At 40.7% G+C, this 25,969-nt stretch overlaps 1 protein-coding gene across 6 annotated transcripts in view; it reads left to right on the forward strand.

The window, feature by feature from the left end:
• Positions 1-25,969, forward strand: part of LOC119792947 (triple functional domain protein) — a 124,629-nt gene that overhangs the window by 95,241 nt on the left and 3,419 nt on the right. For 3 of the 6 annotated variants that reach the window (XM_038299806.1, XM_038299810.1, XM_038299811.1), the window contains 24 exons: positions 422-451; positions 5,006-5,148; positions 5,253-5,352; positions 5,465-5,708; positions 7,459-7,566; positions 7,654-7,847; positions 7,937-8,107; positions 14,436-14,531; positions 17,936-18,084; positions 18,166-18,232; positions 18,312-18,415; positions 18,495-18,564; positions 18,658-18,747; positions 20,269-20,361; positions 20,462-20,512; positions 20,596-20,673; positions 21,540-21,719; positions 21,799-21,979; positions 22,081-22,305; positions 22,409-22,866; positions 23,411-23,658; positions 23,741-23,888; positions 23,967-23,994; positions 24,082-24,244. In XM_038299806.1, the coding sequence (XP_038155734.1) occupies positions 422-451; positions 5,006-5,148; positions 5,253-5,352; positions 5,465-5,708; positions 7,459-7,566; positions 7,654-7,847; positions 7,937-8,107; positions 14,436-14,531; positions 17,936-18,084; positions 18,166-18,232; positions 18,312-18,415; positions 18,495-18,564; positions 18,658-18,747; positions 20,269-20,361; positions 20,462-20,512; positions 20,596-20,673; positions 21,540-21,719; positions 21,799-21,979; positions 22,081-22,305; positions 22,409-22,866; positions 23,411-23,658; positions 23,741-23,888; positions 23,967-23,994; positions 24,082-24,244 (3,419 nt within the window). The remainder of the gene's footprint in view (positions 1-421; positions 452-5,005; positions 5,149-5,252; positions 5,353-5,464; positions 5,709-7,458; positions 7,567-7,653; positions 7,848-7,936; positions 8,108-14,435; positions 14,532-17,935; positions 18,085-18,165; positions 18,233-18,311; positions 18,416-18,494; positions 18,565-18,657; positions 18,748-20,268; positions 20,362-20,461; positions 20,513-20,595; positions 20,674-21,539; positions 21,720-21,798; positions 21,980-22,080; positions 22,306-22,408; positions 22,867-23,410; positions 23,659-23,740; positions 23,889-23,966; positions 23,995-24,081; positions 24,245-25,969) is intronic. The other 3 variants (XM_038299809.1, XM_038299807.1, XM_038299808.1) reach the window with 3 other exon arrangements.

The following is a 25,969-nucleotide window of genomic DNA, read 5'->3' on the forward strand; positions in this document are numbered from 1 at the left end:
CAGATAACGCCCCCCCACCCCTTCCCGCAATACCCGCCTTCTGTGTGTTATTGTTGTTGAGCGCAGCAGATGGATTAAAGTTAGTGTCAGCCATCGGAGGAACTTGAGCCCAGAAAGTCGCCACCGAGTGCCACGTGTTCCACATGTTAACTACTAATCTAACCCCTGGACCAGCAGTATGTGCGTTGTAAATCGTCTCCCATCACTAACACCACACGGGCACACGTACCCCTCATTGCTGTCTGCCACGCGCCTAATTGGTTATCATTACTCTGTCCAGGCAAATTATCACTGTTATGCATTTCTATCACGTCAAGTCATGTTTTTTTTCTTCTTCTATTTTGTGAGCGCATAAAAATGTCCCGTATATTTCCTCAAGCCAAATCAGTGAAATTCTTTATTCTATATTTTAAATTCAAAGCTAAGTCAGGGAGCCAAACATGGAGCAACGGTGAGTACAAACTATCCCACAACACAGCCCTCACCTGCTTCACACAAGGCTGCACGCTTCCTGTTCTCTCTCCTACAGGTTCTATCTTATATCCTAGCTTTTACTGGAACTAACTACCATCTTTTCACCTAAAAGTAATCAAGTTAGAGCTCATCAGTTTGACTTTCTTTCCCAGACAAACCTTCTTTTTTTTTTTTTTTTTACATTTGAATCTTATAATTTGCTTGTGTATGAGTGGGAGTAATATCACAAATAAAAACACAAACTGTACATTTTAGTAAAAATCCGCTGAAAAAAAGGAAATAAAATGGTGATACAAGTAAAACAAGTAATCTGCAAGCTATTTCTCAACTAATTACCGTATTTTCCAGACTATAGAGCACACCTCACTATAAGCCATGCCCACAAAAATTTTTTTAAACTGGAAACGTACATATATATAAGCCGTACCAGACTATAAGCTGCTGATATCAACTGAACTGTCTCCCACCCAAACCTTTAGCGGGAGCTCTACATATAGCCCCTAGAATAGGGATGAAGACGAATGCTAGCTCCTGTTAGCTTGTTGGCTTACAGCAGTAAGAGCTTCTACTGAAAGATGGGGCTTCGTTAGCTCTTTATTTCAGCTCTGCAGAAGTTGAGCCCAGTCTCTTCATAGGTTTGGCAGCTTTAATGCGCAAATAACTGTCAACATATGTGAATTCGGGATATTTGTTCACTGTTGGGCCTGCTGCTAGCATGTTCTTGTGCTAAATGAAAATTGGCCCTATTCTTTTATTTCCAACTTTGACTCGGAAAAATCCAAAGAACAGCCAAACCTTCTCATGAGCTGCATGGTTCAAGGCGTGGAAAAAAGTAGCGGCTTATAGTCCGGAAAATAAGGTAATCAAATGTTGCCGGCTTGAGGAAAACATCTGTTCTTTATGTCTTAAAGATTATTTTACTTTCCCCAACCTTTAACCAATCTGCCCATCTGGATTGATTGAATAATTTCAATAAAGAGTATGGAGATTACTAGTTTTGTGTAGGGATGCACGATATAATCGGCTCCCTATCGGTATCAGCCTTAAAACTGAATATCGGACATCGGCCACCCCACCGATATTTAACCCAATATTTGATCAGCTTCTAAGTTTCTAAAGTCTAAAAAAATAAAATAAAATACTACTTCTTCTTCCTCAAAAACTTCTTTTTTACAGACTTAAAAACTTCTAAAGATGAGGGAAAAATTATTGATACATTAAAATATCACAATATCTTCATATGCTGATATATTGTCATTTAAAAACACCATATCAATCTCTTTTACTAATGAAATATTGCTATATGCCATCGTTATGCTATGAAATCCCCCGAAAATTCACAACATTTTGCCATATTTTTATATGTTGATATATTGACGCGGTATCGATCTATTTTACTAACAAAATCTCACAAGAATTTGCAAAATATCACGACAGTTTGTAAAAGAACAATGAAATTTCACGAGATTTTGAAAGTAAAATAGATCGATACCGCGTTTTTAAAAATCAATTTGATATCAGCATATGAAAATATATTTGAGTACCGTATTTTCACGACTATAAGGCGCACTTAAACGTCTTTTTTTTCCCTCAAAATGTGCGGTGCGCCCTTTGGTGCGGTGCGCTTTATGTGTGTTGTAACTGCGACTTTTGAGACCACCTCATTGAGGAGATGATGAAAGAGTGGCTGAATGTAAGGAGACCAGGTGTTTGTTTTCCACTCATCACCATCGCTGTTAATCTGTGACTCCATGCGTGCCCATCTCACAGCTGATGTGAAAAACATGGGGAAACAAATTAACGCTGCGCTGTTCAACCGCTCGACATCGGTGTGAACCGGACCCAGCAGGTGCAGCAGAAGCAGCGAGTTTACATGCAAAGTCAATGGTTGACGCGCGTATAGGTGCAGCAAAAAGCGCGTTTTGAGCAGCAGCCGCAGCGCCTCGGGAGCGTTTAAGTATCTGACGCACCGCCAACGCGCTGCTGCTGCTCGAGATGGAAAAATTGAAGTTTTGCTGCTGGACGCGCCGCATCAACCAATCAGAGAAGCTGATCTGGGAGCTGACAGCGAGACAGACACAGCGCTCTGATGACATATGATATTAACGCAAATGAAAAAGGCTGGAGATGATGGAAGGCAGGTGTATGTGAGGAGACCAGGTGCTTTTTTCCACGCATCACCATCGCTGCGTGCCCATCTCACAGCCGATGTGAAAAAAAGGTGAATCAAATGAACGCTGTGCTCGCCGTTATCCCGGGGGGTCTGACAAAGGAACTTCAACCACTCGACATCGGTGTGAAGCGGCCGTTCAAAGTAAGGCTGTGAGCGGCGTGGGAGCGATGGATGACAGACGGAGGCCACAGTTTCAGGATAAGTGGAAGGCAGCGCCGGGCAAGTTACGCCACCTTTAGCGGATGGATTGCAGATGCTTGGACTAACGTGTCTGCTGGCTCTGTTGTTCAAGCTTTTGCAAAAGCCGGCATTATTTCTGAGGAGCCACTTTCGCTGCACGGAAAGTGACTCTGACAGCGAAGAAGGGGAAATTGGCATGTCTGATTTAGCGCAGCTGTTTAATTCAGAAACAGAGGATGATGACTTTGATGGGTTTGATTAATACTTTGTAATAAATACATGAATAAAGCACAAACATACTCAGTTTTGCTCCCGCTCTATTTTTCTACCTGAAAACTTAATTCAACAGCAGCCTCTGGGCCAGGTCTCCTCCTCTTCACCGCGGTGGCTGGCAGGTGTTTTTTCATCTAAATAATCTAAATCTTGCAGCTATATTTGCTGTGATCAGTGGGAATAAAGTAGTTTTAATATGTTTTTAAGTGAGAAAGGCCACCTGAAAACTTAATTGCAGTCAGTTCATCCAGATTATCTATTTCTGTCGGAGGCGCTCAGACCCCCACATACCAGCGGTGCACTGACAGTAGAAATCCCTTCAACAGCAGCCTCACACGGCGGCTGGCAGGTGTTTTTCATCTAAATAATTTAAACTGCAGGCACCAGGATACCGGCAATAAAAGCGAACATATTCCGTCGGCAGGTTTCAGGATTTTAAGTTAATTTAGGAGTAATCACAGCGCTGTGTCATCTGCGATGTCTCTGTCTCACGGCCAGCTCGCAGGTTTGATTAATACTTTGTAATAAATACATGAATAAAGCACAGTCATACTCAGTTTTGGGCCCGCTGTATTTTTAAAATACGCAGTAGAGGTATTTAAAGGTAGTAGAGGACATGTACCTGTATATAAAAAATGCGCCCTATAGTCCGGTGCGCCTTATGTGTGTGTTAAATACAGAAATGGCACACATAACTGAGACTGCGCCTTTTAGTACGGTGCGCCTTATGGTTGTGAAAATACGGTATATTATTTTTCAAAGTGTCAGAAATGGATAACAAAACTGCTATTTTCAATGACTACTTATTTTTGTCCAGCTTTAACATTAGTATCGATATCGGTTATCGGCTACATGAGTTTTAAAATATCGTCATATCGGATATCGGCCAAAATCCCAATATCGTGCATCCCTAGTTTTGTGAATTGGCTTTATATAAAACATAACTACGTCATCCAAGAAATCACATAAGAGTTAAAAGGCACTGATTAATTGTTGGCTCATAACATATGATTTAATGCTTAACATGATGTAATCAGACTGAGTTATGTGCAAGTTTAGCCGTTCCAAAGTGTAAAACAATATAAAATAATGGTATGTTACATGATGACAAAATAATAAATGTGAGCCAAAGAAACTTTTTTTCCCAATGCAATGTTTAACATAAACTTTTAAAACTAATCCTTACAGTAGTTAACGTAAATAGGTCCGGGAATGATAAATAAATTCTAGCTACAAAATCTGTACTGTTTATTCCTTTGATCGAATAGTTTAAGTTACTTTTGTTGGCAGAGTAACCAGAAATTTGTTTTATTTCTTGTTTTTTCAGTTAAAGTTAATAAAGTAAATGTAAGTCATTACTACCCATCTCTGTGATTTACTAATCCTAACATCTTGTTTACTATTTAAAATGATTTAATAAAGATAAACAGAAATATAAGGTCATGAGGAAATTCTGCTAATTTAAAGAATATTATAAAATAATTAAAGCAAATTAATTCATTATAAAATAACAAATCCAGGCAGAAGAAACTATTTGGCAAATCATTTTCTGCTTCACTTAAAAAGTTATCAATGTATCAATCCATATATATATATATATATAGGGTTTCATTATTCAGGGAAGTTAAGCAAGATAGATACAACAGCTAAACATGTCGCTCAATTAAAAGTAATGACATTTTATTAGTAAATACCCAGTTTTATATAGTGAAATGATTGACAGTAAAAAAAAATGGAGCTTTTGCCAATGTCTGTTTTTCTTTTGAGGAAAAAAAAATGGAAGTAGAATAGGAAGTGGTTAAGACTTGTGTGAAGCAGTGAAGTTTGATTAACAAATGAAGATCTTTGTTTTGGGTTTTTTAAGTCGGAACTCTCTCAATGTTTCCCTTTGCTGTTTTGCCACAGGCATCAAACATTGAGAACAAACAGGACTGGATCAAACACATCAGGGAAGTAATCCAGGAACACACCATCTATCTGAGGGCAGCGCTTAAGGAGCCTATTCACATCCCCAAAGCCACCACAGCTAAGCATCCCAAAGGACGAAGGTAAACTGGACCCTATTAGGAATGAAACATGTTTAATAGCCAAACAGGGTTCTGGTTCTGAGAATAAAAGCTGAGTTAAATAATTCTGTTTGGTTCTTTCTTAGGGATGGTGAGGACTTGGACAGTCAGGGCGAAGGCAGCAGCCAACCAGACACCATCTCTCTGGCATCTCGCACCTCTCAGAACACACTGGACAGTGATAAGGTGGGAACTCTCCACTGCACAGACAGAAACCCATCCTCCAATGTTTATGGCTTAGAATAAGTGTTTGTAGGTTGTGGAAAATTAAACTCTACTGCTGTTGTATCCTCCTCAGCTCTCCGGTGGCTGTGAGCTCACTGTTGTGATACACGAATTCATGGCCAGCAACAGCAACGAGCTGACGTTGAGACGGGGTCAAACCGTTGAGGTTCTGGAGCGCTGTCACGACAAACCCGACTGGTGCCTGGTGAGGACAACAGATCGCTCTCCTGCCCAGGAGGGCCTGGTCCCCTGTGCTATGCTCTGCATCGCCCATTCTAGGTCCTCAATGGAGATGGAGGGCATCTTCATCCACAAAGGTATCACTACGCCTCTAACACAACCTGCACCACTCCTGCAAACATTTTGGACTCACAACTACAAGGTTCACTGTTTTTGATTGGGATTTTTTAAAGCTGCGTTCAAATTACAAATGTGCTCAAAACTATGTTTATATTCTACTAATTTTGGAAAAATTAGAAAATAATTTTTTTTTTTAAATTACAGTGTTTCCATTTTGCAGATTTACTTTTTTAATTGCAATTTGTGAAATTTGATCATTAATTAAACTACAGGTATCGATGCCTATAGTGGCTCTGGAGGAGCTGCAGAGATCCAAAGATCCAGTCAAATCTGTTCATAGAAATATGTTGGTTTTTCCTCCTTTAGTGTGATACCGCTCCAGAGATTTACTAATCACCTTCTGTTGCCCAGATATAATCATTAAAAATGCTCAGATTTCTATCTGGCAATAACAGACAATAAATATTAAAACCAAGCACACTTGATAAATTAAAATACATACTTTCTTGTCTTTTGACTCACTGATACAAACTGAATGTGGAAAGATTATTTTAAACTAGAAAGATGAGACACTTTTTTTTTTGGAAAATTTTGAATCCATTTTCTATTTTTCAACAATTTCTCTCTTCAAACTGTTTTTTTCCTCCAGTAACATTTGGGTCATGTGACAAACTGATGCAAAACTAATAATGGATATATGATCCTGCCTTGTTTTCATCCACTTTTAATGCAACGTAATATTTATTATGAATGTTTAAATGCAGAAAATCGTGATTTATTTTTATTTTCCATATTTAGAAAGTCACTCATTGTTGGTCCCTAACTGAACGACCCTGCCCATGGTAGAGTTGCTGACATCAGGTCTCATTGTAGTGGCAGCATCATGCTTTGGTAGTCTCATTAGCAAAAGGATAAGGAGGCTATCTGCTGGGATATAATATGCAAAGTAAATCTGTTAGAGGCTGAAAAATATTTTACGATCTAGGGCAGAGGTCTTCAATAAACATCAACATGTGTTACTGTAGTAAACATAAATGGAGGCAGAAGATGTATATATATATATTTATATATATATATATATATATATCGTTATTTTATGATAACAAAAAAAACACTCATTAATTCTTTGAAGTCGTATTTAGCTGATCATGTAGCTGTGACTTCTTGCCCCAGCGATCAGAGCCCAACAATCATAAACAATATTATTGCAACTATTTAAACGACAAATTTTAAATAGGCTTCTTTAAGTATTCAGTTATTACTTCCTGTATTAACTGAATTAATCATATTGTTTAAATTTGCCAATACCTAGATGGAAACAAATGAAAGACAAAAAAAGAAAAGAAAAAGAAAATCAACAATTTACCCTTTTTTCTCTTTTCTTTTTAGTTTTTATATCGTCACTAATTTGGATTAAATGTTTAGACGATATAAAAATTTACAATAATAAACAATACAATAAATGTCCACCCCGGTTTAAACAAAGTTACCTCGTTAAATAAATCGTGAGCTCCAGCTGATCGGTTTAGACGAGGCAGAAAATGCAGCCTGTTGATAAACAAAGCTGGTAGAAACCAGTCAGCAAAAGGTCTGCTGCTGTAACTGTAGTAAAAGGAGGCCTGAGGGTGCTGAATACAAACTCAAAACTATTGAATTTCTCGAATACTTAAATATTTGCTATAAAATCCCAATAAAACACGGAAGAGTTTGTGTCAGGGTGGTGGTTTTTAAAAGCGCATTGCTTAAAATCTAATCTGTCTTCCACAGACACCTTGTCAGTGTGCAGCAATGACTCCATCATGCCAGGATCCTCTGCCACACTCCAGCCGGGTCATGGCATCGGCTCCCACAGCTCACCTGGACCCAAACGACCAGGTAGCACCTCTAGCGGGTTAGCATCACCTTCATAGCATGTATCATGGCAGATTAACATTTAATCTGTGGTCCAACTCTACCTCCAAGGGAACACACTACGCAAGTGGCTAACCAGCCCCGTGCGCCGCCTCAGCAGCGGCAAGGCGGACGGCCATGTGAAGAAAATCCCCCACAAGGCCAAGAAGAACCGCGAGGTGAGGAAGAGTGCAGAGATAACGATGGGCTCACAGAAGGACTCTGATGACAGCGCTGCTACGCCTCAGGATGAAACTCTGGAGGAGGTGGGTGGATTCATGCATGCTCTGTTCTGGACAGTACAGTTACGTAACGCGGCAGCGAGGGAAGTTCTTCACTGTTCCTGTGTTTACAGAGGGTTCGTAACGAGGGCCTGTCCAGTGGCACGTTGTCCAAGTCCAGTTCTTCAGGCATGCAGAGCTGCGGAGAGGAGGAAGGAGAGGAGGGTGCCGACTCCGTTCCTCTTCCTCCACCTATGGCCATTCAGCAACACAGCCTGCTGCAGCCGGACTCGCAGGACGACAAGGTGAGGATGAAGGTTATCGTCCAGATAATCCTAAGGAGGAAGGTGGGAAAGTGCTGCATTTAGGAAATGTTATCAGCTACTTATTTCCTCTGATCATTCAGCTGCTGCAGAGTTTACGCACCAAACAGCTCCCAAATATAAATATATTCGTACCACGTACATTTTTGCATTTCAAAAATAATTTATATATATATTATATATTTATATATATAATATAAAATACACATAAAACATTCATAACATTACATACATGTATAAAAGAAAACTCCCAGGCCTGCTACCTTTTCCTCAATGAGTTGAATTAGTGCTGTCAAAATTATCGCGTTATTATCGCGTTAACGCGAGGCCATTTTAACGGCGATAATTTTTTTAACGTGAGATTAACGCTATGTGGTTTTATGGTACAATTTTCCAAGTACATCCCGCTGCAGCCTGCGAGAAGGCGGGGCTATTTTCCCCCAGTGTATGCATTTCTCATAGGCTTCAAGAGCGGAGCTCCTCAAGGAAAAAAGACGCTCATACACTGGGTGACGCTAGTTCCTTTTCTTTAAGCCCCACCACCAACAAACAAGTTGAGTGTCTGGTAACTAGTAGCAACCTGAAATACGCTGAGAAAACAGATTACTGAGGTGAAATGGAATCTGCTACGGCACTCTTGCTTTCTGTGTACGCCACAGGTCGGTATCGTGTGTGTGTGTGTCTGTGTGTGGGTGGGTGGGTGTGTGTGTGTTCTCATTTTTGTTAAGAGGCTGAAAAGTAACTTTCTAGAGCATAGACTACCTCCATCTAGTGATGTCGGTCTATTGATTTTGATGTATTGATTGAAAATTGTTCATTATTATCTTGGTTAATTAACATCTAATGTTAACTGTACTACATTTTATAGCAGTAGGGTAAAATGCTTGTCTTTGTTCAAAAGACTGTATTAACTGTAAAGACTGTCTTTTACATCAGCCTGTTTTCAGGGCCTTTTTTTTGGCTACATATTTGTTATTTTTTGCTACATGCCATCTTCTTGCCATATGTTTCTATGGCATAAATCAGTGTCTGTGACCTGTTTTCATTTAAAAAAAAGAACATTGGCACAAACCTAGCCTGTATGTATTTTTTGTATGTCATCGAGAGTATTTAAATGATTTTCAATCAGAAAAAAAATTTGCGATTAAAATGCGATTATTCGCGAGTTAACTCAGGCATTGATGCGATTAATCGCGATTAAAAAAATGTAATCGATTGACAGCACTAAGTTGAATCCAGCTCTCCTCTGAGCCTCACGTGTTATTTTTAGGTGAACTTTGTAGGAACAGGCAGCATCATGGAGGCCATGGAGCACAGCTGATCTGCTGAACATTACTTTCATTTTACTGAGAACTGAGAAGGTTGTTTGCCATCTCTGTAAAAGAAAAGAAAAAGTTGGTATTTATGTGTTTTGTAAAATTTTTAAGGCGTCTTTTTGGTTTTTAGCGCAGACCAACTAAACAGTCTGGTTTACTGAAATACTTAGTGTTTTACATTTTCTTGAGCTTTTATTCGATAAATTGTCCCAATAATAAAGTTGGGTATAAAAGTAAAGTAGAGGAAAAATGATGCACAGTTCTAGAAGTTGTCCTTTATTTGTATTCAGCCACCTGGTGTCAGGATTTTGCTGTTATGGCCGTTATATGTCTGTTAATTAAATAGATAATAAATGGATAATTATGATAAATACTTAATTAGAAATTGGGTTGCTGTGCAGTTCAAACTCCTTGATGTAATTTTCATTAAGCTGCTACATTTTAACTCTGGATTTTTTCAGAGTGAAAACATTTTCTCTCAAAAATAGATTTCCCTCTCAAAAATGCATTCTTCTCTCTCTCAAATCAGAAGTCTTTGCTCTCGATTCAGGATTTTTCTCTCAATGTGAAAACATAGGTTGGCCTGTGTTCACATTGGCCGTGTCAACAGAATTGTCAGCTGAGTAGTAATATTAGCTGCAGAGGTGTTTCCACCTCCATCATTATAACTGTTGTTTGCCCAGATTGATTCGCCCCAACATTAGGTGAAAGTTCGAAATAAACGGCTTGCCTGGAATGTGGATGAGTGCTTACGGTCGTATTGTGTTTCTAAGGGTTTAATGTGTTTTTTCCACCAGTATGTTGCATGACACAGTTGCAGACAGCCCTCTGTCCAGCTTCACAGCAGACTTTTATCCCGCCCATCAGCGCAGCAATAAGCTCTCGTCCACATTCCAGGCGAGGGGCTGCTCATCTCTAAAGCCCGGCGCACACTGTGTGATTTTCGGGGCGATTTTCCAGTCGTGCGAGACTCTTTTGATTGGTCCAACTTTCAGCCTAATCGTGTGTCGTGAGTCATGTAGTGTACAGGGGGTTACAAGCGGCGATCAGCCTCTCACGACAACCTCTCGACTAGGAATTGTGAGGTTGGGAGAAAATCAAACATGTCTGATTTTCTCCCGACCGTAGTGGGCAAATCGTTCAAAGAAGGATTCTTCTTTTTCTTGATGTAAACACAGCAGCATGGCAGGTATGCAATGAGGGAAATGCAGTTCTGACAGACCGTAGTATCCACGTTTGCTCAGCCATGTCTTTTTTCCAAATAGGTTGTCACCTTTTCTTTTCAGGGCTTTCAACACAAAAATGCATAAATCGCCAAGGCAGCTCGTTTCACTATAGTGCTTAATATTCCCCTTCTATTTGTTTGGCTTCTGGATAGAGATCTACAGAGCAGCTCCATCTCACTGCGGAGCTGATTGACGTGGTTTTTAGTCGTACAGTGTGAGCAGGTGGATCGGATGAGAGCGTCGGGCCCAACATAAATTGTGAGCTGTGAGCTCACACTGTAAGACTAAACCCTGCGATTAGTTGTACAGTGTGATCAGTAGCTGCGTGCAACGATTGAAAAAAATGGTTGCACGCAGGTGCAAGGTGCATTTTTGTGCTGAAAGCCCTGAAAAGAAAAGGCTTAACACACTTAACATCACCACTCAGCTCTCAGTCTAATGAGACTTGGCCAATAGGAGCACATGAAAAATCCTGAATCCGGAGCAAAGACTTCAAGAGAGAAAAGAAAAAAAAACGAGAGAAATCCGAGACAAAATGTTTTCACTGATTGCAAAAAACAATATTTGAGAGTAAAAATATACTTTTGAGAGAGTTTTTTTCCTTGGACATCATTCTCCAAATGTCAGTTTATCTTTTATTTATTACATGACAAAATATTTTCTCCAAACTTTTTCTCCCGTCTCTCATAAGATCACTTTTTGCCATCATTATGAACATTTTTTACTCCACAATATATTTATTTTACTCTCTAAAAAATTTTTTCCCCCTCAGATCCCTTTATTTCTTGAATTTAATAAACAAAAACGGCAAGATGATGTTTATGTTGTCCTGTTTCAAATGAACCCCTCCTCCAGTCTAGTGCTGCGAAGTGCAACAATTGCAGGATTGAATCGATGAACAAATCATAGAAGGAAGCTTTATTACTCAATAAGAAATGAGTCCTTGCAGGCAGAACATGATGGAGCTGAAAGCAGGGGATTGTGTTTCATTCAACTGATGATCTAAGTCCTTCCTTTTAGAAGTCTGAGCTCACGTCTGCTGTGCAACATTAGGTTGGTTTGGCAATGAATAACTGATTATAGCTGCTTAGATCAGTTATCTATAAAAGGAATCAATTTGATCAGAGTTACTAAGTCCACATTTTCAGACATTAACAGTCGATTTGCTCTCAGTCTCTTTCAGGTAGCATAAATACCTTCAGTGGATGAAGGAGTGAAGGCATTTAGTGGTTTTCTCAAACAGCAAACCTGCACATTTGCACAGAATAAACACAATTTATCTCCCAAATTCAGGATTTTATCACCAGAACATTTCAGGTTCTAGTTGTTGTAGAAGAAACTCTTCGGCTTGCCTGGAGGTGTTCGACCTAGACACACATAAAAAAGGGCAAAAATAAAGAAAACTAAAAACTTACAGATCAATTCTGCATAAAGGAATAATCCAGAGTTACCCACTGAGAGTTTTTTTAATCAGGCCTCAGGAATATTAGACTCTCTTTGGCGTTTAGGCTCATAGCTCACAGACCTTTTCAAGGCTTCCTGCAATAATTAGCAGAAAAACACTTTATTGTTAAGCTACCATGATGCTTTGATTCATCATTTTCTGTTCAAAGTTTAAAGAAGTGGTTGCATCCCTGCTTTAGCCCTCAGGTTTCTGTCATTAAAACCCTGTAGTCTGTCTAAAATAAATAATATTTGTGTTAAATTTGGCTTTTATTAGAATCGACAAAAAGCTTTTGATTCAATTTATTCATTTCTTTCCAACAAGTTATTCCTATCTCATATAATTGCAGCAGAAATTATAGTATAGTAGTATTGTAGCATTATAAACCTAAATATAAGGCTGAAGATTTGCAGGCACTTTTACTTGTAGTTATCAGTGACCTCTGAATAATAAAAGACAAAGAAAAAAAAGAGGGGAAATAAAACAGATTTCCTTTTTTATGTCGGGGAATTTTGCTCCGAGTCGATCATCTAAACTTATGGCCACGGTTTAATGGCAGCTCTGGTGACCCATACTGAATGCAGACAGAGCTCCATCTGTGTCTGCGGTTAGCCGTTAGCCTGAACATGATGCTGCTGAGTAAAGGTGTTGGTAACTGGATTGAGTTGGTCTATCACATAGAACGTGCATCAAAAGCAGGTTTATATAAGATATCAAAGTAAGAAAACCCATCAGCAGGAACAATTAGGGTTTATAATTTAGAATATATTTTTGTTCTTTTTCAACACATTTGTTTTATTCCTGTAAAATAATTTCACTGAAGACAATTAAGTACGTTTATCTTCCTTTAAATGACCTTTTCTGACACATTTGCTGTTTTCCTTATTTCCTGCTATTTGGTTTAAAGCAGAAAAGACTAAAGCAGATTCTCTCCTGACACTAATTTCTGTTTCTCTTTTGTTTTGTTTTCTGGTTGTATTGTTTGCTGTTTGCCACGCTGTAGCATTACCTTGATTTATGTCCTGTCTTTGCTTTGTCTCAGTTTCCATATCTCTCCATCTGATAGCCTTTGCTCTTTCCCCTTCTGTCTCCTCCCTCAGCTTGTTTCTTTGTTTCCTACTTTTTTCTTTCCCACCCTTCGGCTATAAAACATGTCCTTTCTGAAGCCTTTTTCTTTCTTTTCTTTTCTTTTTTTTTTAGGGAAAACAACTTAAAGCCTATTTCTTTTTTAAACTTGCTGATTTCACTTTTTTTGTATTTTTTAAAACTCATAACATTCCTGAAATTCTTGTGTAATTTCTCGTCCTTTGAAACAGGCTCGTGTTTTTTTTTTAGATGTAACCGAGCCGCCTGCGTGCAGACGAGCAGGTTAGAATGTGTTGTAAATAAAGAGGACACATGTAGCTCCGAGTGGAGGGCAGCGTGGAGCTTTTGTTTCCGTCAGTTGAGGGATGCACCGCCTTATTTCTGCCAGCTTCACCATGCCTTCAGCATGCTCGACTTGCACTTGAATGCAGCATATTTCTGCATGTTTAATCGGCCGTAGGACGAGACGGCAGGTTCCCTGTCAGCAGAGCAGGCAGCTCCTCCATAACAATCTGAATAAGACGCTGAAATGGAAAAGTGAAACCCCCCTTCCCCAGACCCCATCCTCTCTGACCAGTCTCAGCACCCCCCCACCCCTTCCCGCTCGTCCTCATCCCCTTTTTACCTTCTGTGCGTTTACCTCATTACCCATGCAAGTAATTGGCATCTGTAAATGCTGGCGAGGCCAGAAGGGCGCACAGCACACCAAGGGTGAGAGTCTCCTCAACTATATGTGCACAAATACATCCATGAATGTCCTCCATTCTCCCTGATGCAATTCTCTCCTCCATAACAGGAAATCATCAGAAACTTTTTGCATTCAGATTGCACTTTTTCCTCACATTCTTATCTTGAATGATATTTAAATTAATTTTTGTTCTTTTCATATTTCTTTTTCCTTCCACCTCATGTTTTCCCCTCTCCATTTATAGTTTTCAGCATTTCTTGTAAGTTTTCTTTTATTTTTATTAAATTTAACTGTAACTCTTAGAATACTGACGTCTCACCAATGGAGGAACCTTTTCAGAGAATGACTAAACCTGTAAAAAAGAAACAAACATTCACAGAAGACAACTATTATGCATTCAGATCATTCAAAGCTGAACGTGACAGCATGACCCTTAACCATTCTAGAGAAGTCATTCCCTTTTTAACTGCAGTTATGGTTTTGTTGAAGTTTTTTTGACGGTAACCAGATCAGTGTTAATGTCGGTTCTGCTTTCTCCATTGTTGGCCAGACGTCATCCCGTCTGTCTGTCCGTCCATCCAGTTCGGAGACGCCCAGTGCTGCAGAGCTGGTTAGCGCCATCGAGGAGTTGGTCAAAAGCAAGATGGTAGGATGCAAACACAGACTGCAGCCTCCATTTGTTATTAGCGTCTTTTCTAAAGAAATAATTTATGTAAACATCATTTTATTCTCTGTGAGAAAGAAACTCTTATGGAGTAGGTTAAATTAATTAGCTTTCAGAAACAACTGTTTCTGATGTTAAATTAAGTGTAAAAGAAGTGTCAAAGTGCAAAGACCAGTTCAGGAGCAAAATGTATCCTTCTGCTAACAGAGATGTAGCAAATACTGGGGACATTTATTCTTAACTTCCATTTCATTTGAAGCTATTGACACGTCTGATAATAGTTTGAGAGTCATGTTAGAAATCAGACTTTTCTATGCTAACTACTAACATGTTGTGTTAGATTAACTTTAATAAGACTGAGATTATAGACAGCAGACTTTCATGTAGGCTCAGTTTAAAGCAGGATGAGTGAAAGCGCATCAAGGCAAAGGCAAGGCAAATTTATTTGTATAGCACAATTCAGTACAAAGACAATGCAAAGTGCTTTATTTGATTAAAATATAGGAATATAAAACAGAATCAAAGCAAGTAGGAAAAAAATAAAATAAAAAATGCAGAAACAAAAAAGAATACAGGTGCTGGTCATAAAATTAGAATATCATGAAAAAGTAGATTGATTTCAGTAATTCCATTTAAAAAGTGAAACTTGTATATTATATTCATACATTACATACAAACTCATATATTTCAGATGTTTATTTTGTTTAATTTTGATGATTACAAATGACAACAAATGAAAATCTCAAATTCATCATATCAGAAAATTAGAATATTACTGAAGACCAATAAAAACAAAGGATTTATCGAAATGTTGGCCAACTGAAAAGTATGAACATGAAAAGTATGAGCATGTACAGCACTCAGTATTTAGTTGGGCCTCCTTTGGCCTGTATTACTGCAGCAATGCGGCGTGGCATGGAGTCGATCAGTCTGTGGCACTGCTCAGGTGTTATGATAGCCCAGGTTGCTCTAATAGTGGCTTTTAGCTCTTCTGAATTGTTGGGTCTGGTGTATTGCATCTTCTTCTTCACAATACCCCATAGATTTTCTATGGGGTTAAGGTCAGGAGAGTTTGCTGGCCAATTAAGAACAGGGATACCATGGTCCTTCAACCAGGTACTGGTAGCTTTGGCACTGTGTGCAGGTGCCAAGTCCTGTTGGAAAATGAAATCTGCATCTCCAAAAAGTTGGTCAGCTGCAGGAAGCATGAAGTGCTCTAAAACTTCCTGGTATGTGGCTGCGTTGACCCTGGACCTCAGAAAACACAATGGACCAACACCAGCAGATGACATGGCACCCCAAACCATCACTGACTGTGGAAACTTTACACTGGACTTCAAGCAACGTGGATGAAGTGCCTCTCTTCTTTTCCTCCAGACTCTGGGACCTTGATTTCCAAAGGAAATGCAAAATTTACTTTCATCAGAGAACATGACTTTGGACCACTCACCAGCAGTCCAGTCCTGTTTCTCTTTAGCCCAGGCAAGACGCTTCTGACGCTGTCTGTGGTTCAAGAGTGGCTTGACACAAGGAATGCGACAGCAGAAACCCATGTCTTTCATACGTCTGTGTGTGGTGGTTCTTGAAGCACTCACTCCAGCTGCAGTCCACTCTTTGTGAATCTCCCCCACATTTTTGAATGGGTTTTGTTTCACAATCCTCTCCAGGGTGCGGTTATCTCTCTTGCTTGTACACTTTTTTCGACCACATCTTTTCCTTCCCTTCGCCTCTCTATTAATGTGCTTGGACACTGAGCTCTGTGAACAGCCAGCCTCTTTAGCGATGACCTTTTGTGTCTTGCCCTCCTTGTGCAAGGTGTCGATGGTCGTCTTTTGGACAACTGTCAAGTCAGCAGTCTTCCCCATGATTGTGTAGCCTATAGAACTAGACTGAAAGACCATTTAAAGGCTTTTGCAGGTGGTTTGAGTTAATTAGCTGATTAGAGTGTGGCACCAGGGGCCATCAATTTTGAACCTTTTCACAATATTCTAATTTTCTGATATGATGAATTTGAGATTTTCATTTGTTGTCATTTGTCATCATCAAAATTAAACAAAATAAACATCTGAAATATATGAGTTTGTATGTAATGTATGAATATAATATACAAGTTTCACTTTTTAAATGGAATTACTGAAATCAATCTACTTTTTCATGATATTCTAATTTTATGACCAGCACCTGTATTACATCATGCCCACTGTTAAGTACAGCAGGGGATTCATGATGCTGTGGGCTGAACCTTACAAGAAATTGACCTCTGGTAAATACTCTGAGGTTTTATTAAAAACGGAAATCATAGATTAAATCAGGCTGCCTGGATGGTCTCAGACCTAAATCCTTTAGATCAGTGATTCCCAACCTAATTGTACTCGCACATATTTTATTTATTAGGTTGTAATATAAAATAGTGCTGGGATCCAATGTAAAATTAAACAAGCTTTTATCAACCAAAAATTACTTTTTTCTTATATGTTTGAGTTCGCCTTCAGCTTTGATACACATCCAACCCAAGCAGAGGAACAGACTGGATGTAGAGAACAGCCTGGAATCAGCTGTTTGTCACACTGAGCTATCTGAGCTCATCAAAGCAGCTCAGGAGTGTTCGTAAAGACAAAGTAAAACTACTTAAGGTTTATAATATGATTTCATTTTGTATTTATTTTTATTTCTTACCAACTTCCAGGCAACATATTTATTGTTGTTTTTGTATTTTAGATGGAAAGCATAAAATACCTAATAATTGCATGCTCATATTATAAGATTAAGTAAAATAGTTTTTAATCAGTTTTATAGCGTTTCACTTTTGGAAAATCATCAGTGATTTTGACTGAAAGGGGAACTGGTAGTGAGACATAATGCCCAAATGGGTATACGAGTCAAAAAAAGGTTGGGAACCACTTATCTAGAGGACTGAGAGAACATCAGAAAGAAGCCAGGAACTGTCGAGATAAAAGCTAAATATTTATCTGTCCGTCTGAATAGAAAGACTTTGGATGAGACTGTGGGAAACAAGTAGAAAGAAGAAAGCTTATAGAGGTTTCTGTAATTAAAAATGAACAAAATTTAAAAGGTTAAGCTGAAAATCAATAAAATTCAGAAACTGTGTGGTTTTTCAATTCAATTAAAAAAATGCTTTATTCATTTTCTTATGTAGGGCGAACCAGCTTTTTACCTTTCAGATAAATTCAGCTAATTATTGCTAAGGCTGTTAACACATCATTTTAATAAAGATTTCTTTATAAATAATTTAAACAGCAAAGCTGGTCTTCATTTTACCGATCCTGTTAATTGAAATGTAAAGAACAGAACTGCAGTAAAAACTAAAAAGGCTGGACTTCGTCACATGGTTCCTCATCTGCGTCCATCTCCTTGTCCCGATCCAGGCTCTGGAGGACAGACCCAGCTCTCTGTCTGTAGAACAGGGGGACAGCAGCTCCCCCTCCTTCAACCCCTCTGATAACTCCCTGCTGTCGTCCTCCTCCCCCGGGGAAGAGATGGATGAACGCAGAGCCAGTATCCTGAAGAAAAGACAGTCAGTGTGCTGCCATCTAACACGCTCATTTATTACATGTTAGTTTTCTTCTAATCTGAATCCTTTTTATTTTGGTCTTAGTTATGTTCTGCTGGAGCTGGTAGAGACGGAGCGAGAGTACGTCAGAGATCTCAGCCTCGTTGTTGAAGTGAGATGACGCTTTCTCTTAGTTATGCCGCATCTTTAGGCTTAAAGTGATAATTTTTTTATTTTGTCTCGTCTCTAAGGGCTACATGAGCAGGATGAAGGAGGAGGGTGTTCCTGACGACATGAGGGGGAAGGATAAAGTCGTGTTTGGAAACATCCATCAGATCTACGACTGGCACAAAGAGTATGTCCAAAACACAGAGAGCAGATTTCCCTCTGCTCAGTCACCAGCCAGCTAACGCTGTCCTCCTCCTGTGCCTCAGTTTCTTCCTCAGGGAGTTGGAGAAATGTTTGGAGGACCCCGACAGACTGGGACCACTGTTTCTCAAACAGGTCTGCTTTTTTTTATTGTTTTAAATATCCCTTTTCCTACATTTAAACATATAAAATTCTGTATTTGACTTTTCCCTTTGGGTTCTTCTGCAGGAACGCAGGTTAAACATGTACGTCATGTACTGTCAAAACAAGCCCAAATCAGAGCACATCGTGTCCGATTACATCGACACCTATTTTGAGGTACGTTTTGGTTATTTAACTAAAAGGGGCATCCATAAGGGCCCTAAGTAAAATGTAACTATATTGTCAATTATATGGATCGCTGTAATCCACAGTCACATGATCAAAACATTCACCAGGGATTAAAGTATTCCGCCCTCAGGCCGGGTTTCCAGCTCATAGTGATTGCCCAGGGGTAAAAAAAAAAATCACTGGAAAATAAATTGACAGTAAATAAAATTAAAAAAAAGACGATCGAAATCCCTCTTGTGTTTGTCAGCCAATGGTTGCAAAGAAGCGCTCTGAAACGAACAGTATTAACCAATCAGAAGAATAAGGGGGCGGGTTTTAGGAAAGCGTGTACCTCCTCCTCTCGTTTCTTGCTCAAGTCGCCAGATACCCACCGTAGTTCTACACTGAAAGTCACCTTGCGCCGTTTATGGCTCCATTTAATGCAGGATGTGTTAAAGTTAAAAGATAAATAAATGAAACTTAGAGATAAGGACGATAGAGAAAACGGAATTGCATGAAGTGGGCACAATGCAGTTCATGAACTCTGGCACGCTGGGCTCCAGGAAGCTTATTCACGCATCCAGCTGCAAAAAGGTGCTGCGCAGACATGAATTAGACCCTGGTCATCAAGCTGCTGTTCGTGCGGTCGCACACACTATATGTTAGCCAGGAGCTACGGCAACAGCTGATGTACCAGCGTCAATAACTGACCCTGAATGCGAGTAAAAAAAAAGGGGTTGTGCTTTCCTTGCCCAACACCATCTCTCATTCACACTAGATATAGATGCACTTCTGCCATCTTCTGGACGTTTTTGGTATTGGATTTTCAAAAGTCAAATTTAGTCTTCAGTCATTCATGCAATCTCTGATCCCATGCCTCCAAACCCTCCTGGCACGGCTTGTTTTATTTTTATTTTCTTTGCTTTAATGTCTGATTCATAAACCTACAAAAGACCCATTTCATCTGGACGTGGTGTTTACATTATCCCATACGTAGGTCTTGCTATTTACGGTGAAAGTATCATTATGTTTATCGTTTTTGGCTCCCAAAAAAAAATAGCAAAAATAATCTGTGCTGTAAGAGCAACAGAAAACAATATTTAATATTATGGAGAGATAAATAAAATAATAAACTGTTTTTCAAAAACAGGCATAATTCATTACGGTAAATACCCAGCTTAATGATGTAAATTAAAAAATACCTGAAAAAGGGTCAAAATGGTTTCAAAAGTAAATTTTTAAGTTTGATCATTTGTCCTTGAAACAAGGTAAATATTTGGAAATAAGCGTAAATTAGTCACATATTTAATTTTATTATGTTACTTATGATAATGATCAAATATATTCAATAGCACAAAAGATATATGTTATATTTTGCCATATTTTGTTACTAAAATCATGCAAAAATCATCATACATGCAAAAAAAAAATTTGCAATAGTTGGGGTTTGCAATAGTTTGGGGGCCCCTTGTTGCCTTGGGGCAACGCATCACATTACCGGCCTCTGTTTTGTTTTTTTCTATAACGTAGGACTTGAAGCAGAGGCTGGGACACAGGCTGCCGATCACAGACCTGCTTATCAAACCCGTCCAAAGGATCATGAAATACCAGCTGCTGCTTAAGGTTGGTCCTAACTGACCAGCAGAGGGCGCCAAACCCCCAGCTGCTACTTTCTTCCCTCTAAGAAATCCTTCACCTGGACTGTTTTGTTTCTTTTATTTAGGATTTCCTCAAACACTCTAAAAAGGCTGGACTAGAGTGTCCAGATTTAGAGGTAAGAGGATTTCCAGAAAGCTTTTTCTTTGACATGTGACTTAGAAACAATTGAAGCCTTTTTTTTATGTCCTCCTCTTACAGAAAGCAGTGGAGTTGATGTGCATCGTGCCAAAAAGGTGTAACGACATGATGAATGTGGGGCGGCTGCAAGGATTTGATGTACGTGTTTCATAGTAACCAACAATCTCTGTGACCCTCTACATAGAGTCACATTAGCAGAAAATTAAAGGATGGCCAGCATGTATGGAGAGAAATTTGTTCCAATAATCTTAGGGGGGAAAAAATAACTATTTCGGAAAAAAATTGATATTGGATGATATTTATATGTTATTTACCCTTTTTTTTTCATTAGTTTTTTCGAATTTTATTTTTTAGTTTAGTTTTTTTTGGAGTCTCAGTTTTCCATGTGAAATTAAAATTTTTCCAGTTCTACTGATTTTACCCTCTACAATTCGGGGGGCGGGGCTTTCTCAGAAGTGTTGAATAAAGCCTCATTTTCATAGGTCTGTGCGGCGACCAACAGAAAAAAGCCAACCCTGCATCCATGCCTTTTATGTTTGTTAAAAAATTAAACAAATAAAATCATTAAGTTTAGTAGAAATTTTTAATATGCATTATATTAATTCCTATATATATCTATATATATATATATCTATATATATATAGATATATATATATATATATACCTTTTTTATAAAGACGTTTTTTAAAGTAATTTTTTTTAAATGTATCATTTGCTTTTATGAATATTAAAACAAATTTCTGTTCATATAAATGGTGGCTAATTGAGGAGTGGAAGAAAGATGCTAAATGCCAGTTAGCGTATTTAAAAATCCAATAAGACTTTTAAAGCTGATTGTGTCACATTGTTTATCACATGAAATCCTGTTAAAAACGGTACAGATCAGTGTTTTAATATGACAAAGTGGGCTTAAGTTAAAGGGATAAGAGCACCTTTTTTTAAAAACTGATTTATGCTAAGTTGTGCGATTCGATGTGTTAATTTAAAGACCTGCTCGTTTCAGGGGAAGATTGTAGCTCAGGGTCGCCTCCTGCTGCAGGATACGTTCATGGTGTCCGACCCAGACGGCAGAATGAAGGAGAGGAGGGTGTTCCTGTTTGAGCAGCTGGTGATCTTCAGTGAGCCCCTGGACAAGAAGAAAGGCTTCTCCCTGCCAGGCTTCATCTACAAGAACAGCATTAAGGTTGATGAGGCTACAAGGCAAATTAAAATGATGTAAAGTTGGTTAAGCTGGATGTTAAGGCGGCTTTCCTGTTATCCAGGTTAGCTGTTTGGGTCTGGAAGAGAGCGTGGAAGGAGATCCCTGTAAGTGTATCCTCACTTCTCGCTCAACCAGTGGGACTTTGGAGTCCTTCGTACTTCACTCCTCCCATCCGGGTGTGTGTGAGGTTTGGACGCTTCAGATCAGCCAGATACTGGAGAGCCAGAGGAACTTCCTCAACGGTAAACCCTCAGACAGACACTCGGGTTGTTGGTGTTTGCTGGTGGAGCTCTTCTCTCTCTTTTTTTTTTTCTTCATGGCCTCACAGCTCTGTCTTCCCCAGCAGAGTACCAGAGGAACCACGTGGGCAGCAGCGTGGGAGCTCAAGGAGGAGGCATCAGTGGCGCGTCTCCTGCAGTTGGAGGCGGAGTCTCCCAGAGCAGCACCGTCCCATCTGGAACTCAGGGCGTCTCTCGACGGCCCTCCAAGATTCCTCAGCCTTCCCGTCTGCCTCAGCCTCTACGGCACCATGCTGGGGCCGATGGAGAGGGCCCCAACAAGATGTTAGGTACGAACCCCCAGTCTGTATTCAGGAAGGTTTTATTTCTTTTATTTTCATGGTACATTGAAGGCTGTGACTGAGGTGTGAGTTTTGCTCGGTTGTGATCCAGGTCTGTCTCCTCGTCCTGCTCCCCTGCTTCCTCCAGGGGGCAGTACGCAGGGCAAGCGTCCTTCCCAGACCGTAGAGGAGCAGACACAGACCCACACACCCGCCAACACTGTAGCCCCTGTTCCTCGAGCCACAGTGGGGCCTCTGCCTTCCAAACCGCGGCCAGGAGCCATGTCTCCAGCCGCCCCCGCTTTCGGAAAGGAAGCCGTTCCTCCTCCCCCTCCCAGCCCTGGTCAAAAGGCTGGATCTGGGTTTTGGAGCTCAATGCCAGCCTCTCCAGCCAGCAGGCCTGGCTCGTTCACCTTCCCAGGGGAGGCAGGGGAGACCCCGGCCCGTCAGACCACGACCGGCTCTGGGATTCAAGCCCACAGACACTCCACGCACAGCAAAGAGGCTGATCGAATGAGTACATGCTCATCTGCGAGTGAGCAGTCCATCCAGTCCACCCAGAGTAACGGGGTAAGACCAGCCTGCGCTGCCCAGCGCTGACTGCACTAACAGAGGCCGAGGGAAGCCTGGCGTCTCCTGCTGCAGCAGCACTACTAATCTGCTCCCACTAAGCACCTCTCTACTGCTTTAGATCACTTCTCATGACAAAATCCTTCGAAAGTTTCAACTCTTTCTAGGAGAGACTCTTCACTAAATGATCTCTTTGAGCTTTTCTTTCCCCAACTTTTGTGATCTACCAAAGCTTAAACTAACAATCTTCCTTCCTCTTGGCTGCCTGCTGTCTTCATGGTGTGTGACTGAACTTACTTTTCCTGCAAACTAACAATCTGACGTTTGTGGTTCCATCACAAACGTACTCGGATCCTTTCATTCAGCCTAACGCTCCCCGTCTCATCTTTGGCCATTTCCTGCAAAGGCAGCTGGAGAGGGAATCTTTAGGGTTCTTTTGGGTGAAAGAAGTTGATTCTATAAAAAAAAAAAAGTCATCTTTCGTTTTTTGTCAGTTTTCTTTAGCAGTTTCATAACCGTGTCTTTTTTTTCCATTGTTGCACAGAGTGAAAGTAGCAGCAGCAGTAGCGTATCCACCATGTTGGTGACCCAGGACTACATGGCCGTGAAGGAGGATGAGATCAGCGTCAGCCAGGGCGAAGTGGTCCAGATCTTGGCCAGTAACCAGCAGAACATGTTCCTGGTGTTCAGGGCGGCCACTGAACAGGGCCCCGCCGCCGAGGGCTGGATCCCCGGGTTTGTGCTGGGACACACCTCAGCCGTCGCCTCCGACTCCTCCGACGGGCCCATCAAGTAAGACGTCTTCCTTCCCTGACCTGAGGAGTCTTTCTCTGCTGTCCAGAAATGTGCGAGCTCAACCCGTTGGTGTTTGTAGTTGCAGCAGGAAGGCTTCGTCTTGGCACACATCTCTGCGCATACGCAAGAAGTCTGAGAGGAAGGAAAAGGAGGCGAAGAAGGAGACCAAGCTGGAGAACGGTTACAGGAAGTCCAGAGATGGAATGACCAACAAAGTTTCTGTAAAGGTGAGTTTTTGAAAATCAAAGGACAGCTGTCATTAGAAGATGACTTTCTTTATCTGACCCTTCCTTCTGTTTTCACAGCTTCTAAACCCAAACTACATCTACGATGGTAAGTGTTGACTTTGGTTTTTACTTCTTCGATGCTTCTGACAGGAAGCCGTTGGATTAATTCAGGCTTCTTCTCTGTTTTCATCAGCTCCCCCAGATTTCCTGGTACCCCTGGGGAACGTGACCTGCGACAATGGTGAGAGCGTCACCTTACGATGTAAGGTTTGTGGTCGACCCCGCACCACCGTCACCTGGAGAGGACCTAACGACAACAACCTCACCAACAACGGGCACTTCAGTATCGCCTACAGGTCAGAATCACAGAGCTGTAGCCACACCTGTAAGAACATCATGCTAACATTTTATAACCAGCCAACATCATGAAGAGAAATAACCAACCAATCACCTTCACCTATTTATTAGGCCTTCACATCCCGCAGAGTTTAATCTGTAGCAGTAGACTGGTTCTCTTCTTCATGCTGTCTTTAGTTATGGCCATTCAAAATACATTAAAAACAATCCACTGGACTTTGTTTTCAAGTTTGAAGACGTTTCGCTTCCCATCCAGGAAGCTTTTTCAATTCTAAATGTCAGAATTAACATGCTTAGAAAATGTGCAAATTGAACTAGAAGAACGGGTCCATCCCTTAGGAATGGGGAGTCATTTTGGGTTCTTTGTTAGCCTGCAATACCCGATACTGATCTATGCCTCTGAAAGGGGAGTCGCTATACAGGGCAATTGTTGGCTTGGCTGCCCAGGCCAGATGTTTTGTCCCCTGCATGGGGGTGGGGGGGTTGAAGTGATGGCGGGAAGAAATCATTTCTATCGCTGCATTGTAGGTTTTTTCATGCTGCGTTCACACCGGGGGCAGCTGGCGCGACAGAAGCAGCGAGTTTACATGCAAAGTCAATGGTTGACGCGCGTCAAGGCGCAGCAAAAGGTCCCGCGGCGCGTTTTGAGCAGCAGGCGCAGCGCGTCTGAGCATCTGAATCAGCGCTTCGGGCGCGTTTAAGCATGTGACGCGCCGCAAACGCGTTGCTGCTCGAGATGGAAAAATTGAATTTTTGCTGCTCGACGCGCTGCGTCACCAATCAGAGAAGCTGATCTGGGAGCTGGCTGGGAGAGAGACACAGCGCTGATGACACAGACCGCTCTGATTACTCCTCTTAAACAGTTTATTAACGCATAATTAACTTAAAATATATACATCTGCCGGCAGAATATGTTCGCTTTTATTATTCTGGTGCCTGCAGATCAGATAATTTAGATGAAAAACACCTACCAGCCGCCGCAGTAAACCGCGAGGAGGCGACCCGGCCAGAGGCTGCTGATGAATGGATTCCTTCTGTCGGCGCACCGCCGGTATGTGAGGGTCTGAGCGGCTCCGACAGAAATAACATTGGGAGGCAGGATTGTAATCTGGATGAGCTGACTGCACTGATGAAGTTTTCAGGTGGACTTTCTCACTTAAAAACATATTAAAACTACTTTATTCCCACTGATCACAGCAAATATAGCTGCAAGGCAGAGAAAGGATAGTGAAGCTCCGCCCAACGCGCGTCAGACACACTTTTGCACCGCGCAGCCAGAGCAGCAAAGCTGCTTCAGCCGCGCGTCAGAACTAACTGGTACAAGCAGCAAAAATGAAGCAGCAGACACGATTTTGCTGCTTTTGCTGCGTCCGGTCTGAACGTAGCATCAGAGCTTCCCATCCAACCCCCCCCCCCCCCTCTGTTTAAGGTTGTATTTTCTTTCTGAACATAAATTGCTTCCTTCATACCCCTTTGAAACCACCTGCCTTCTTTCTCCTCAAATGAGTGTCCCTTTTCCTTAAGGTGCAGGTGGACAGCAGGCAAGTTTTTTATATAAAGCTGCGAACTCGATGCTAATTCTGACATTTTGAATTGAAAAAGCTTTAACTTTTTTGGAATGACTGTGACCTGGATGATTAAGAATCTGCACTGACATTTAGTTATAGCTGTTCTAACAACCCTAATATGTTTTCAGATTTCTTTTAGATATATATTCTAAACAA

Source organism: Cyprinodon tularosa, unplaced genomic scaffold (assembly GCF_016077235.1).
Source record: "Cyprinodon tularosa strain WSP-4 unplaced genomic scaffold, ASM1607723v1 ctg435, whole genome shotgun sequence".
Taxonomy (NCBI): Eukaryota; Metazoa; Chordata; class Actinopteri; order Cyprinodontiformes; family Cyprinodontidae; genus Cyprinodon; species Cyprinodon tularosa.